This window comes from Phoenix dactylifera, unplaced genomic scaffold (assembly GCF_009389715.1).
Source record: "Phoenix dactylifera cultivar Barhee BC4 unplaced genomic scaffold, palm_55x_up_171113_PBpolish2nd_filt_p 000925F, whole genome shotgun sequence".
Taxonomy (NCBI): domain Eukaryota; kingdom Viridiplantae; phylum Streptophyta; class Magnoliopsida; order Arecales; family Arecaceae; genus Phoenix; species Phoenix dactylifera.
In genome coordinates, this window is record NW_024068285.1 from 101,179 (window position 1) to 116,565 (window position 15,387).

Here is a 15,387-nt window from a genome sequence, read left to right on the forward strand (position 1 = left end):
CTTCCTTCTTCTTCCTCCTCTCAAGCCAATCAAAGGTTGATTCAAAGGAGAGGACTTCAGCCATCCATAGCCATCTCTGCAAGGGAGCTAGCACCCCGGTGAGATCCAAAGGCTTCGATCGAGTCAGTACTTCGTGTGGATACCTGTAGAGGCCGGACGCGTGTGCGGCTTCCACTGAGCCTTGATCAAATACCACGTAAATCAGATTTGCGGAGACCATCTACCCGCACAAGGTGAAGATCTGATCTTCTTAATGATTTTAAAATAGTTTAAAATAATTTAATTCTAATCTATCTACAAACGAAAGGTTTTAAAACACGTTCATGCGCATGAACAGATCCCGCATATGTTTTTCCGCTGCAATCTGAAAATTATTTCGAAATTTTCATGGCATATGAGGGATGCTAACAATTCTCATTACTGGGACTGATGTTGCTCTGATTTCTAAGCTTCAGCAGTTGTTACATGACTCTTTTCATATGAAAGATCTTGGTCATCTCACCTACTTCTTGGGATTGGAGGTTCATTCTCAACCCAATGGGATTTTCTTGAATCAACATAAGCATACCCAAGATCTCATCACCTTGGCTTGGTTTGGAGGATACTCAATCAATTGATACTCCTTTGGAGGTGAATGTCAAGTATAGGGGAAGGCTGAAGGAGACCTTCCATCTGACTCCAACTCTTTATCAAAACTTTGGGACTGCTTATTTACTTAACTATTACTCGGGCCAGACATCTCCTATGCCGTTCATATAGTTAGCCAGTTTATGAACTCTCCTCGGCATCTTCACTTGGCTGCCGTCGTCGCATTATCCGCTATCTGTGCGGAACTCCTACCCGTGGGCTTTCTTTCCAGCTGGTTCTCCTCTCAACTTACGGCTATATAGTGATGCGGATTGGAAGCGGTGTCCGGATACTCGCCGGGTCTACGACGGGTGGTGTATGCCTTGGTGGTGCATTGATTTCTTGGAAATGTAAGAAACAAGATTGTGTGTCCAAATCATCCACCGAGGCTGAATATCGTGCCATGTCGGCTGCTTGTTCTGAAATTGTATGGTTTGCGTGGTCTTCTTACGGAGCTTGGTTTTCCCCCAGATCATCCTACTTCGCTTCATGTTGATAAACACTTAGTCGCTATACAAATTGCAGCCAATCTTGTTTACCATGAGCGAACCAAGCACTTGAGGTCGATTGTCACTATATTCGTGAAGCGCTTTGACCGGCGAGTGATCTCTCTTCCTTATATTTCTACTGACCTTCAGGTGCGCTGATGTCTTCACCAAAGCTATGACTACGGCAGCAGGCATCAATTTCTTGTTGGCAAATTGTTGCTGGTCGATCTCCCAGCATCAATTTGAGGGGGAGGATGTTAATGATAGTAATTTATGGCACAAAATCAGGGCCAGCTGCTGATAGTAATATAGGAATATAAATAAGTTTTATATTATTACTAGATATATTCTTTACTTATTTGGCAAAATTACATATCTGCACCCTAGCTATCTGTACCCTAGCTGTAAATCCCTAATTATTAGGGCTTGTAAAACTTCTATATAATGTACAACTCCCAAAGGAGAGGTAGGACTGTTTTTGGGCTCTCTAAAACTATTGTGTGCTTTAACACTTATTAGCTGCAAAGACACTCCTGCAATCAAGATCAGAAAATAAGCTTTAGGTACCCAAACTATGTTGGGTCCTTTAGGGTTAGTGATTGATGTTCCTTTTGGGTCCTTTGGGCTTCCTTTTATGAAATTTCTTCTTTTCTCTCATGAATTTTCTGAATTTTCTTCCAAGCATAGCCATTCCTTCTTCATCATATTCCTCCTCATCATCAGATTCTTCTGAATTCAGTTTTCTGTTTTGGGGAGTAGTGGACTTCAAGGCAATGGTCTTTCTTTTCTTGACCTCATCTCTGAATTTTGCCTCATTGTCAACTCATGGGATCGATGAGTGATCCTAGAAGTTCTTCCAATCTGCAATGTATTGGAGGTCCTTCTGCTTCTTGAATTCGCTGTTACTTTTGGCCTTCCAAACTCTTGGTAAGAACCTGAGAATTTTTCGCACTAAATCAGAGTTAGTATAAGACTTCCTAAACTTTTTAGCCCATTTTATATTTCTGTGAATCGAGTAAACATTTCAGATGTGACTCAGTGACTCCATTTTAAACAGCTCATACTTATGAACTAATATTTATTTTGACTCCTTGACCTGGTTAGTTCCTTCATGTGTGACCTCTAGTTTATCCCAAATTTCTTTGCGGAGATGCATGTAGATATTCTATTGAATTCACTTACATCTAGTGAACAATAAAGTACATTATTGCTTTTGCATTTAGTTGTGCTAGTCTTCTATCACTCTCATTCCAATCCATTCTGGTTGGAATGATTTTCCCTCTATACTAATTGTGGGTGTGTGTGGTCCTCTAGTTATGATATTCCACAATTCATAGTCTAGAGCTTGAATGAATATCCTCATCCTAGCTTTCCAGTATGGTTAATTTGAGCCATTAAACAGAGGTCTATACGTGGATTGCCCCACACTCAGAACATCCTACTTGAGTTTCATGATCTTGTCTCTTGATTGTGAGATCAACAAATACTATGTGAGCACCTCGCTCTGATACCACTTGTGCCCAAGTGACAAGCCAAAGAGGGGGTGAATTGGTTTCTCTAAATTTTTACTATCTTAATTTAATCAATCGATGAGTGAGTGAAGTTTAAAACAATACACAATGCAAACACACAAAAAGTATAGTGGTTCGGTGCTCTCCTAAGCACCTACGTCCACTCCCCAAGCGACCCCTTGGGAATTCACTATAATCCCGCGATTATAGTTGGATTGTTTCGGGGCTCACAATCCAAAAACCTTACACTTGGTTTTCCGGGATCACCAAAACCTATGTTGGTTTTACGGGCTCACCAACGAACCTTCACAATTGGTTTTACGGCTCACCAACAAACCTACACCGTTGGTTTTACGGCTCACCAACCAACCTCACCGTTGTTTTACGGCTCACCAACAAACCTTTACAAGTGATTAAAGAGAAGAAAATTGAAACTCCTAGATGAGCAAGTATAACAATTATAAGCTACAAAGAAGAGTTTAGAATATAGTTATCGCTTGATGAGACTTCTCTCTTCTTTGTCAAGAATGCTTTACTCTTCAAGGATGGATAGAGCTCTTAATGTCTCTTGGAATTTGCTCAACCACTTCCTTTTAACTCTTTGAATGAAGCACTTGGATGAAGAGAGTTAGGGCTCTTGTCTTTCTTGTGTAAGCTTTGATATTTTTCAAAAGTCCCTTTTCTCTGATGAATAGTGTCCCTTTAAATAGTTTTCCTCATCCATTGGACACCCCCCATTGGATAGATTTCAAAAACTAGCCGTTACTTGCTGTTGGAGGATAAAAAGTACTTCGCAGAACTAGCCGTTATGCTTCTGCCCGTGCTTGGGTCGACCCAAACTTTCCTGGAGTCGACTCAAACCACTGTCATCAGACTTGGGGTCGACTCAACTTTCACTGGGGTCGACCAACTTTCACTGGGTCGACTCATGCTACATTGGGGTCGGCCCTCTCAGAAAACACAGAACCTTACATTTTAGCCGTCTTCACTTGGGTCGACTCAACTCTTTTTGGGGTCGACTCAAAGTTCAGGTGGGTCGACTCAATTTTCATTGGGTCGACCCTCTCAAGGATCCAGAGAACCAGTTTTGAATGACACAGCCTTTGGGTCGACTCATGTTCAGTTTGGTCGACTCAGGTTGGGTCGACTCAAGTTCCATTAGGGTCGACCCTCTCAGGATTTCAGAGACTTGTTTCATGAGCTTGAAGATGGGTCGACTCAACTTCCACTTGGGTCGACCCAAGTACTGTTCATCCGTGCCATTTTTGCAGAAGTGTGCCCGATGGTTCCTTGATGTCCGAGGTCGACTCCACCAATCTTGGAGTCGACTCATTCACATTTTGCTGAACTTAAGGTTAGATTCATCCATATAATCAATGAAATATACTTCAAGCAATTTGAATATAGTCATGGTGTGCTACATACTCTAATCAATAAAATTACTACCGTCCACTTAAAGTACGTTCACTGAAACTTTGCCGTATGGAATTTAGAATTCACTATCCCTTTCTATCGCAAATTTATCTCATTGGTAATCATTGAAGTACATCTTGATGTCATTCTTCTAATGTACCGTGGGTGACGAACTTAGTAATGATGTATCATATTACCTTATAAATCTAATTAGATATTTCCTTAATGGTTGTGTTAATCATCAAATACCACTATCATTCTCATCTCTATTTATAGGTGGTTAGTCTACTTGTTCAAGTCAGTTGCCCTTCTATGTCAGCTCCCCTAGGTTGATTAGCAAAGTTAGTTCGTGAGTATAACACTTAGCAAGCATTACAATGAAGACAGACCTATTACTTAAATGATATGAAGTAAATATCATGTTATTCTTTCTATTTCCATTACTTAAATGATATTATATGTAGGTAAGAAAAACTCCCATTTTAGTTAATAAAATAAAAATTGCATAAAAATAAAAAGTAAATGGGATTTTCGTTCAGTTAATAATCAAAAACTCAAATGCATAAAAATAAAAAGTTGACATTTCTATCCAGTACAACTTTCAGGAATTTGGGATTTATTCAAAATAGAGACTTTCAATGATAGGATATTTCTGAAATCTTAAAGGCTCATAAATTTTTATCATGCTTGAGCATTGCTGAAACTGATAAGTCCATTAAGAGAAGTCATTAGACTAATTTGCCAAAAGTTTTGGCCTAATATGATGCTAATCAGCACATAGCACCTCAATGGAGTAACTCATTTTCAGCATTTGCACAAATGCAAAAATGGAGTTCTCTAAGTATAATTGGATACAGACTTACAGGTGAGATGGGTATTATGACTACAGATGAATGGTCTAAAAATGCAGAAAACCTAACGTAAGACTTTAGATGTCAGTAGTGAAAGTCCACGAAATTTCACTAGGGCAAAAGTATAATCTCATCAGTGACTCATGTTATAAACTGGCAGTTGATGGATGATGATTATTCATAGATTAGGAATAGTTTTTTATGTGACTTGATGATCTAAATGCAGTTCTTTTGCCAACTAAGCAACACTTATGTTTGTCATTATCTTACATCGAGGTCGGCGGAACCCGTACCAGGCACCGTACCAGTTCTCTAGCAGCACAAATCGATACGTGCAGTGTCGGGTCTGTATTGATGGAGGACACGACACGTAGACCGTGGGAGAGAGGAAAAGAGAGAGAGAGAAGGGGGAGAGAGCGAGGAAGAGGGAGGACCGGATGCCGGCAGAAGGCCAGTGGAGGCCGCGAGAAGCTAGGCCGCGCCCTCTTCGCTTGCCCACTTCACTTAAAAATTGCGAAATTTTTTAAGGCCCTGGCTGCTTTCCCTATTTCGAATGGAAAGCATCCATGGTCTCGCTTCCTGCGGCCGAGGCCGGCCTCCACCGGCCCTTCGCCGGCCTCCCGCCCTCTCTCTCTCGCTCTCTTTTCTTCTCCTTCTCCAGCTCCGGCAACGGATTTCTTTCCACTGCCGGAACCATACCGGTAAGCCACTGGTACGACTCGGAAGCCTAAATTAAGAGCATGATATATCGGAGCATAAATCCAAGTGAGCCACCAGTATGGTTCTTGTCACTTTGATTGGTTCGTCAACCGTCTTACATAAATCAAAGCATGATATAAATGCGAACATATACAGCAATAAAATCTAAGTGGCTTCACCAGAGATAAGTGGCATCTTATTTAACAATATCAATGCATAAATCCGAAAAGCGAAACCTAAATTAAGAATATCAAAATATCCTTATCATCAAGTAATCAGAACCTACATTAACACCACCACTTCAAAAATCAGAAGAGATGAACCAGACAGCTCATTAAGGCAACAGAAATAATAGGAGAATAAGGGGATGCCTTCCAAACCTTAGGATAAGAATACAGAAAGATATACCACCATGTGCATATCAAAGAGAGGACTCCAGCAGTGATTATTAATGAATGAAGGAATATCCAGCTACATGCAACTACCATCACTCCAGTAAGCAATATAGTCCATGGCTGACACCTAAAGAAACAAATGGATTACCCAAGTGACTAGGAAAAAGGCTTACCAGTGCATAATAAAATGAGCGAAAAGAAGAGTATAATTCAATAGCTACTCTCCAGGATTACTAAATTGATCTAAAAAGTTTGATCACAAATTATGTAATACAAATTCTACAAATTTGAGCATAAAATATAAAAACAAATATTTGGTGGCATTCTGTTGACTCAGTGTGATTTACATGATTATCATAATAATTCTAATGTATCATTATATTGCATATTAAATGCCATAGTCATAAACAACAAGCCTTATCCCAGTTATCTGAAGTCAGCTTTGTGGAAATATTATATTGCATATTAAATGCCATAGTCATAACCAACAAGCCTTATGCCAGCTATCTGAAGTCAGCTTTGTGGAAATATTCACTCTTATCATTATATTGCATATTAAATGCCATAGTCATAAACAACAAGCCTTATCCCAGTTATCTGACTTCAGCTTTGTGGAATATTATATTGCATATTAAATGCCATAGACATAACCAACAAGCATTATCCCAGTAATCTGAAGTCAGCTATGTGGATCTATATCTATAAACTATTATTATTACCTATTTCATTTGTCAAGGCAAGCTTTCTTAATCCTCTTTCACTTTTATGGCAATGTCAGTTTACGTGACAAGAAGAAGATCTAAAAAGAAGATTTTGTCCTTACTATGGTCTTCTGAAATCTTTTAGCACATTTGTGTATCAGTTCTGTTGCTTCTCCACCACACATAAGAAAAAGAGAGCTCCTAAAAGGCAATAAAATCAAAGAGCAAAGGCTTCTCTTCTTCCTAGTGGTATGCTAAGAATTCCATCGTAGGTAATGGCGAAATCAACATGATCTTCTAAATGCAGTCAAAACTCTTGCCCAAAAGTTTTGGGAGTTCTAGATAAATACATGACATCAGAACAAATATATTTTGCAACAAAATAAGCTCAAATACAATATCAGTGGAACCGGTACTGGGCACCGTACCAATTCTCCGGCAGGACGAGTCGGTACGGGCCCGCGCCGTGCCATGCCGTGCCGAGCCCATACTGAAGTGGGGGAGAGGGACGAGAGAGGAAAAGAGAGAGAGTGGGGGAGGAGGGAGGCCGCGGAGGGCAAATCACTTGCCGACTTCACTTAAAATTGAAAAATTAAAAAAGCGGTCAACCCCTGTTTCGAACGAAACAGGAGAACGGCCATGGTTTCAACCTTCCGGCCCTCCGCCGGCCCTCCCTCCCTCTCCCTCTCCCTCCCTCGCTCGCTATCTTTTCTTTTCTTTCCTTCTCCTTCTCCTTCTCCGCTCTGGCAACGCTTTTCATTTTCGTTGCCGGAATCATACTGATGGGCCACCGGTATGGCTCACAACGACCGAAACCGTCCGGTTCGAGACGGTTCCACCAGCCCTGCTCAAATGGATGTTAATCATTAAATGAAGGACCAATATGAATGTTAAAGGAAGTGTCCTCTCATTTGACATTAGCTGTCTTCTCTGCAAGAATCTACCCTACACAAAGAAAACCTTAAAAAGACAAGTGATGCTATCCTGACATTATTGGTCCTCACACTGGAATTTTTATTAAGGCAAGCACAATGCTTCTTGTACAACCCATGCATGGGCATGAAGGAGACATTTGTAGGCAAGGTAATTTTATATGCCATTGATAACTCATATGAAGGGCAACTAAGGAGGGAAAAACATCAACAAAGTCTCTCAGTCCTGGTGCTAATATCAGTAGGCACCGGGCCTATGGTATCAGGATGTCCCACATACCAACACTTCAAATGTTGGAATCCCAATATATACCAAGACCCCCTTTTTCATTGGTTTTCATGTTCTCATTATTGTTTTGGGATTTCTATGCTATTTAGGTTATTTGAGGTCTTTTGATTGGGTTTCTAATTATCAGTAATCGTCTTGGCACCCATTTCGCAATGTTTCTTCTTTTTTTTTAGGTTTTTTATGGCACTTTGATTTAGATAGGCTAGTGATTGAAATTTGAACTCATAAGTTTATTTGGGATAATAAATGCACAAAACTGTAAAATTTCATGAAAATAGCAAGGTAGCAAGGCAATTTAAAGCGACATTTATGTTTGGAAAATTAGCCAGCTATCAAATGCAACAACAAAAGGAAAGCAGCAAAAAGAAAACAACAACGACAACAACAACAACAAAAACAGGAACAACAACAAGATAGCTCTCTGATAGCTAGAGAGGATGCATGTCACATTGTGTGAGACCCAAGCACACTGATAGCTCTCTGCTTGAGTGCACTATTGATCCTGTCTTGCCAGCTTTAGATCTTGTCGTGTTGCAGGAGTATAGACTGCTTCAATAGCTTTCTCATGTACATTACCTTTTCTTGCACTTTGGAGTAAATATAGAACACTAAAACAACTTGTTCATTCTTTGAAAGGACAATCCATGCAATTGAGATCAATTATGAAATTAACTTGAACAGGTCTGTTCTGGCCTGCAAGAGGCACCATGATCAATGGGACTACATATAATATATATATATATATATATATATTAATATATAATATATATATATATATATACATACATACATATACACATATACATATGCACATATACATATACATATGCATATGCATATGCACATATGCAACTCCACATGTACATATACACAATACACATAGATATATACATACATACATAATATAATATACATATGCGTACACACATATAGACACACACACACACCACACACAATATATATATATGCGCTGCACTTAAATCGTAGTGTAGTTTCTTCTTTTTTTTGGGTAATGTTGAAGAAATAAGATATACAAAGAGAGAAGCAAGCACATAACTGAGAATAAAGTTAAAAAAAAAGCCTAGTGTAGATGACAACATCCTATGCAATCCATCTTTAAAATGAAAGCAAACTCAGGGCTATAATGGAGTACCAGGCGACCAATCTAAAAAGATGTGTGTTCCACCGATCAATCTGCAGCATAATTAGCCTCTCTGAATATGATAACTTTACTTATTTGAATTTTTGGTGCTAGCTAAAAGCTAGTCTTTTTAAATCACTCCATCCTTAAAAGATGCTCAACAAGCGTGGCTTATTAGAGCTAGCACAAGTCTTCTCCACATCCACCAATCTTGGATAGCATAATGAATGCATACAAATTTTTATCGTTGTCGCATAGAAACTCTAAAAAAGATAAACACTAGTTTTACTAAAACTCTCGCTCTCATTTCAGTGATTTACAGGATATATATACACAAGGAAATCCACTTAACCATTTATAGAAGTTGTTCCTTTAGTTCCTCGAATCAAGGTGTGTTACAACAACTTGCTAACAGCGTATTGGTTCGCTGGGATCGTCGCAGATCTCGCTAGGATGTTGCAGAAGTTCCACTCAAATATTGCAATAAATTTCATTAGAAAAAGAAATGGAGCAACCATTGCTCTTTCCATTAATTTCAAATCCTTCCTTTAAAATAAAGGAATAGAAATTGCATTTCTAATAATTTTTGGCATATAATAACAGCCTTCTAACTCCAAGAGCTTACCCGACAGCAACTCCAATCTATAGGTTCCAACAGCTTCAGCCTGGATGGACTCTCCTCCAGCGCCATAAAGCTTGAAGTCACATTTCTTCAAACTTCTAATTTCTGTAGTTCATGCAATGACTTGCATATATGAAAACCACAGCCAGTATCCAATACCCATGAATTTGAATTTGAAAAACTTAATGACAAACTGGCATGTAACATAAACATACCTTTTGATGCAACTCTTGCATCGGCTTTACAGTTGCAAGAAAACTCTTGCAATTTCTTTTCCAGTGCCTTCCTTGCCGCAATTAAAATAGGTACTTGATCCGGAGATTTTCTTTCCTTTATTCCTCTTAATCTTGCTACTTTTAGGGTTCAATCTTTTCTTAGAACCCTTACTGTCTGACTACCCTTATCTTTCTTGATATGGGTCTCGGCTATCTTGAGCATATTCAATAGCTCAGGCAAAGAGGTATTCAGTTTGTTCATGTGATAATTCACAACAAACTAAGAGAAGGATTCAGGGAGTGACTGCAGGATCAAATCCTGACTTAGCTTACCATCCATAGCAAAACCTAATTGAGTCAATCTAGTGATCAAGACAATAACCATAAGAATATGGTTTTGCACGGATGTCCCTTCACTCATCCTCGCATGGAATAACTGCTTAGATATCTCATATTTAGCAGTTCTACTCTACTTTCCATACAGCTCCTTTATATTGAGAAGTATAAAGAAACTATCCATGCTATCATGCTGCCTTTGCAATTCATTGCTCATGAAGACCAGCATGATACACTTGACAATCAAACTGTCATTCTTCCACATCTTATATGTGACAACCTCTTCTTCAGTAGTATCATCCCTTATCAATCCAAGATCAAGGGTTTCGAGGATGTAAGAAAGTTTCTCCTGAGTGAGAACAATCTTAAGATTCCTCAACCGGTGCACATAGTTTGGACCAGTCAACTTGTTGCATCCAAGATGCCTCTCAGTGATAGTGAAGAAGCCATTAATTCAGAATTAATTTTACATAAGCAAAGAACAAAACTAACATAAGCAGACCAATCATTATGACATACATACAATTAGATAAGGACTTTATCTAATTGTTACTCCCACTATTTTATCGAATATCATAGCCCTCTCCTATGATAAACGAAAAACCCCGAATTGATTTTTTTTAGTGGGGTTGAGATCCTAATTCCTCATAAAGGCCTTGTATTAGCACAACAAACCTTTATAAGTTCAGATGTAGGCAACTCTTTCCAATTACATCTTATACAATTCTCAACATTACCTTGTCCTCTAAAACATTTATAGCCTTGTGTTAGCACAACAAACTATAATGTTTTAGTTAAGTCAGTCCATTCATTTCCATACAGTCATATTTGAATAATGTTGCCTTTGTGTTAGCATAACAAAGCAACATACTAAAATATGCCATAAGCATCTTAATGCACCAAGACAATATATATTAGTCCCCATAGCAAGCCTTGTGTTAGCACAACAAACTAGCATTGATCTTAACCAAATAGTGTTGAAGCATGGAGGAAGGCTAGGAGTAGCATTGATCTTAGGTTGGTCCTCTACTCAACAACTTAAGTTTTTAGGCCATGAGTTCGCGACACATGGCATTGATGTGGCGACATGGAAGGTTGGGAATGGCACCTTAGCCTTCCTCATGAACACACAATTTTTTGCCATAAATTAAATCCTGGCGTTTGCATGAGTCCTTTAGCTCTATTAGCTTTGCAGCCATTCATGTCATCTTTTTAGGTTTGAAGCTTCCAAATCAAGGTTCGCTATCTTGGTACCGGACCCCGTACTTGTATCACACTAGCACAGTATCAATACGGTACGGTACAGAATTTTTTTGGCATATTAAGTGTCAGTACGCCATCCATACCAAATACCGGTACTGAATCGGTATGGTATGGTACTCCCCATACCACCCAGTTCGGACCGATACGGCATACTTGTTCCAAACACTAGAACACCTACTACATATTTTACCTTAACACAATTTTGATATTCACCCGCAAGCTTTATGGTTTCATATTCCTTATAGAGTTAAGCATTTTATATCTAGGGAACCAGCATCTATTGAGAGGATGTAACTTCATCCACAATATTGGCTAGATCTAGCATGTGTCTAGGCACAATTTTGGCCACACTAAGATCAAGAACTAAATTTGCATTCTTAAATTTGTCATGGCATTTTTCTGGTAACGCGGCATTCAAATTTCAATATCATGGTCAAGTTTATCTTTTTCCCATATTCTTGAATTGTACTTTAAACTGTTGACCTTGTCGTGCATCTACCTATCTAAAGCTCTTGCTCATCTTTTACTAGTTTCAGCAACGAAAATATATTGCCTACATTCATCATCTTTACCCAAACTTAGCACTCCATTCACAAAGTTATTTTAAACTTTAAAATCAAGGTACGTTGAACCGGTACTAGTAGGCATACCGGTCGCCTACCAGACCAGTTCGAGACCGTTCATACTGAAACGTTCCGGTACGAAACGATCTTTGTTTATATATATTTTTTTATTTTGGTTCACGGACGCATGTGGAAAAAACTTTTTCTTTTTGGTTTGCGTCCGTGTCTGCGCGGACAGAGCTGGCCATACCACTGTGAAATTTATGACCCGCACGGGGCACGAGAAAGCGCGTGGAAAAAAAAAATTTGGTTCTCGTCCGCCTCCGTGTCTGCGCCGCGGACGCGGCAAGGCTTACCACTCTGTGGCATTTATGACCCGTGCGGGGCAGCACGCTCGTGCGATTCCCCATGCAGGCGGGGGAATTGCGCGCGACGCAATTCCTAGCGCGGTAAATCGCGCCCGCGTGCCATGAAATCGCTCTGCCCCACACGCGGGGCGCTTTGTCCCGAGGGAGCGGGTGGCCCAAAAGGGCCATGCGCTGTGGTTTAAAATCCACAGCGCGAGCTGTGGTTAAAAAAAAAATTGGTACCAATGCGAACCACCCGGTTCGCACCGATACAGGCCGGTACGAGATCGATACGCATCCGGCACACATGCATACCGATCGGTACCAGTCCAAAAATAGCTAGAACTGGTACCCGGATAGCTGGAACCGGTATCCACACTGTCCGGATACCGGTTCCAGGCCGAACTAGTCTGTACCGGGCCGAACTGGCCGGTGCAGACTGGTTTGGCAGACCATGTTTAAAATATTACTCTATTAACTCTGCTTTGTGCAATTTTACCCAGCAATAGTCTAGAATTTGCAATATGCAACCAACAACAGTACCTTAACAAATGAACTTTCACAGGGAGCATGACCCCTTTTCACCCTCAAAATTACTATGCTTGTTAATTAAATAAAAGGTTCCAAACTACACCAAATATCAGCCCCTTTATGTTTCTAAATTTTCTTCTTGGGCCTTAATACCTCAATTCCCTAGTCTCCACTCCAATCATTCATCTCTATATTGGATACACCATCTTTGCCACCATACAAACCACACCCTACTTGTATGTCTTTGATTCAACACATCACCTAATATCAGAGATTCTGGTACCTTATGCTGTTCTCTTAAAATTCCACCATGAGTATGCATATCATAGAATTCCAACGGTTTTCAGTCCACTCTACTCCATTAGATGCATAAAGAACAAACTTTTAGGCATAATGTCTCCTTTCACTGGAAGCACAGATAAGCTTATTTATTTATTTATTTATCGGCAGTTTTTCGCATTTAAGATGTTACATCAAGCATGTGAAGTAGCCTGTGATGATGATGTCCACAACCAACACAGGTTGCATGAACTTCTGGGACATCTTTTACCACCCCCTACAAAATCCTTCCAGTATCATCACCGCAACCTAGAGTCTTCAAATTTTCCTTTGATGCTAGTGCAGAAGCTATCAAAACTGATGCAACAATAAGGTACAAATGTGATTGATCTAAGCTGCTTTTGAGATCAACTACAACCTCTAAAGCTAATGAAGATAAACTACACCAGATGAACTAGTAAGAGACAACAAACATAAAAACAAGTTAATCAGGCATGAGAAAAGTAAAAAAATGGAAATTAAAACTGTTAGAGATAGAATATTAAAAATCATGAACTTAGGCAACATTAATCTCATTCTTAGAGCAAAGGCATACATGCAATTCTAAACCAAAAACAGAAAGTTGAGGAAAATTTCACTAAGCAATGATATACTTTTGAAATTAAAAAATAAATAAATAAAAAGGCAAAAGCAGAGCCTAAATGGAGACAGCACAATGTCTGATGACGAAACAAAACTGCAAATGAAATGACCACTGTCATACAATTCAGAGTGGAAAAAAGAAAAGAAAAAGAAACCCAACCTAGAAAACCAGTAAGATTATTGTTTTTGTTCAAATTGCTTTTGTTTCTGTTTTTGTTTTTGAAACCCCACGAGAAAAACCGAGCTGGACAGAACAGCATATATGGCGAAACCCTTTGGTTTTTTAAATTGACTCTCAAATCCTTTAGAGTCTTTGGAAGCAGAGATTTGCTGCTTTCAAGAAAGAGTGAAAATGAAACCCAGGAATAGCAGAAGTTTTGTGAAAATGCCATCTTCAATGTCAATCTCCATGTTCTCTTTCACTAATTTATAGAGAAACAAAAACACAAAAACAACAACGACGCCAAACAGACCCTTAAAATAAATTATAAGGAAAATAAAGGCCAATAATATGAGGAAACGTTATATGGCAAACTGAAATTATTAATTCCACGTAATTGATGTTAGCATTGTTATTACCACCTCAAGATTGTATTTAAATGGTAAAGGGAGTAGATAGTTTTTCCTTTCCAAGAAACTCACCATGAGGGTTTGGTGTCCCAAACGGAATCGTATTCAAGTGAGAGATAGTTGAGATAGCCGTCCATGTCCTCGACCACACCATCTTCGCCCAGGAACGGAGACTCCTCGGACTCCTCCCCATTGCTACTGCGAAGAGGATAGGATTGCGAGAGGGACCCGGAGGAGGGAGCTCGACGGAGACGGGTTTGGTCACGAAAAAGGAACCGGGGTAACGGAGTTTTGGCGGGAAGACCCGGCGGCGGCGGGGAGGAAACGGGATAGAAAAGGGAGAACGGATACTACTTCCATTCTAGCCACGGGCTGGCTCAAGTTTTTCGCTACGTTTTCTTCCACTCCATCCTTTGCCTTCTCGACATATGCTAGCCTCCTTATCGCCACCACGTGCATTGCACGTGATATAAGAGAACGCATATTGAAATATCAAATTGTTTAATCTGTGCCTAATTCCAAATCAAGACATCACTAATGGCATTATTCAGTTATAACTGACCCTACAGGAATCCTCATTGACCATCAAGAAGAACAATTATAATGTCCATTAGTTGTCCTATTTTATGTTATTTGATTAGTTACAATGGCTATAGAAAATAACAAACAATAATGAAAAATAATTGCATTATTTCCAAATTATTGTTCACTTTATAGAAATATTATTTTTGGATGGTGCAAACATTTTTGGACAAAAATTGACATGAATTTAAATTTTGAAAATAAATATTATTTTCAAAATATGAAAATAAAAACCATTATTTATGGTGCAATAGATTATTATAATACTAAATAGTCTAATACAGTGTTGTTGCTGGAAATCGGACCCGGGGGTGATCGCAAACCAGGATGAGGAGCTTCTGCCATAGACGGTGGCGGACGGCTGTCTCCAGCAGACCTGCAAGAAGCCCA

At 39.4% G+C, this 15,387-nt stretch overlaps 1 protein-coding gene across 1 annotated transcript in view; it reads right to left on the bottom strand.

Moving 5' to 3' along the window:
- LOC103721442 overlaps positions 1–14,830 on the bottom strand; it is a 54,038-nt gene extending 39,208 nt beyond the window's left edge. The window contains exons 1-2 of the mRNA XM_008811643.4: positions 14,488–14,830; positions 5,970–6,111 (exon numbers count right to left, since the gene is read on the bottom strand). Coding sequence (XP_008809865.2) covers positions 5,970–6,111; positions 14,488–14,552 — 207 coding nt within the window. The 5' untranslated portion in view covers positions 14,553–14,830. The remainder of the gene's footprint in view (positions 1–5,969; positions 6,112–14,487) is intronic.
- Between the last annotated feature and the right edge of the window lie 557 nt (positions 14,831–15,387).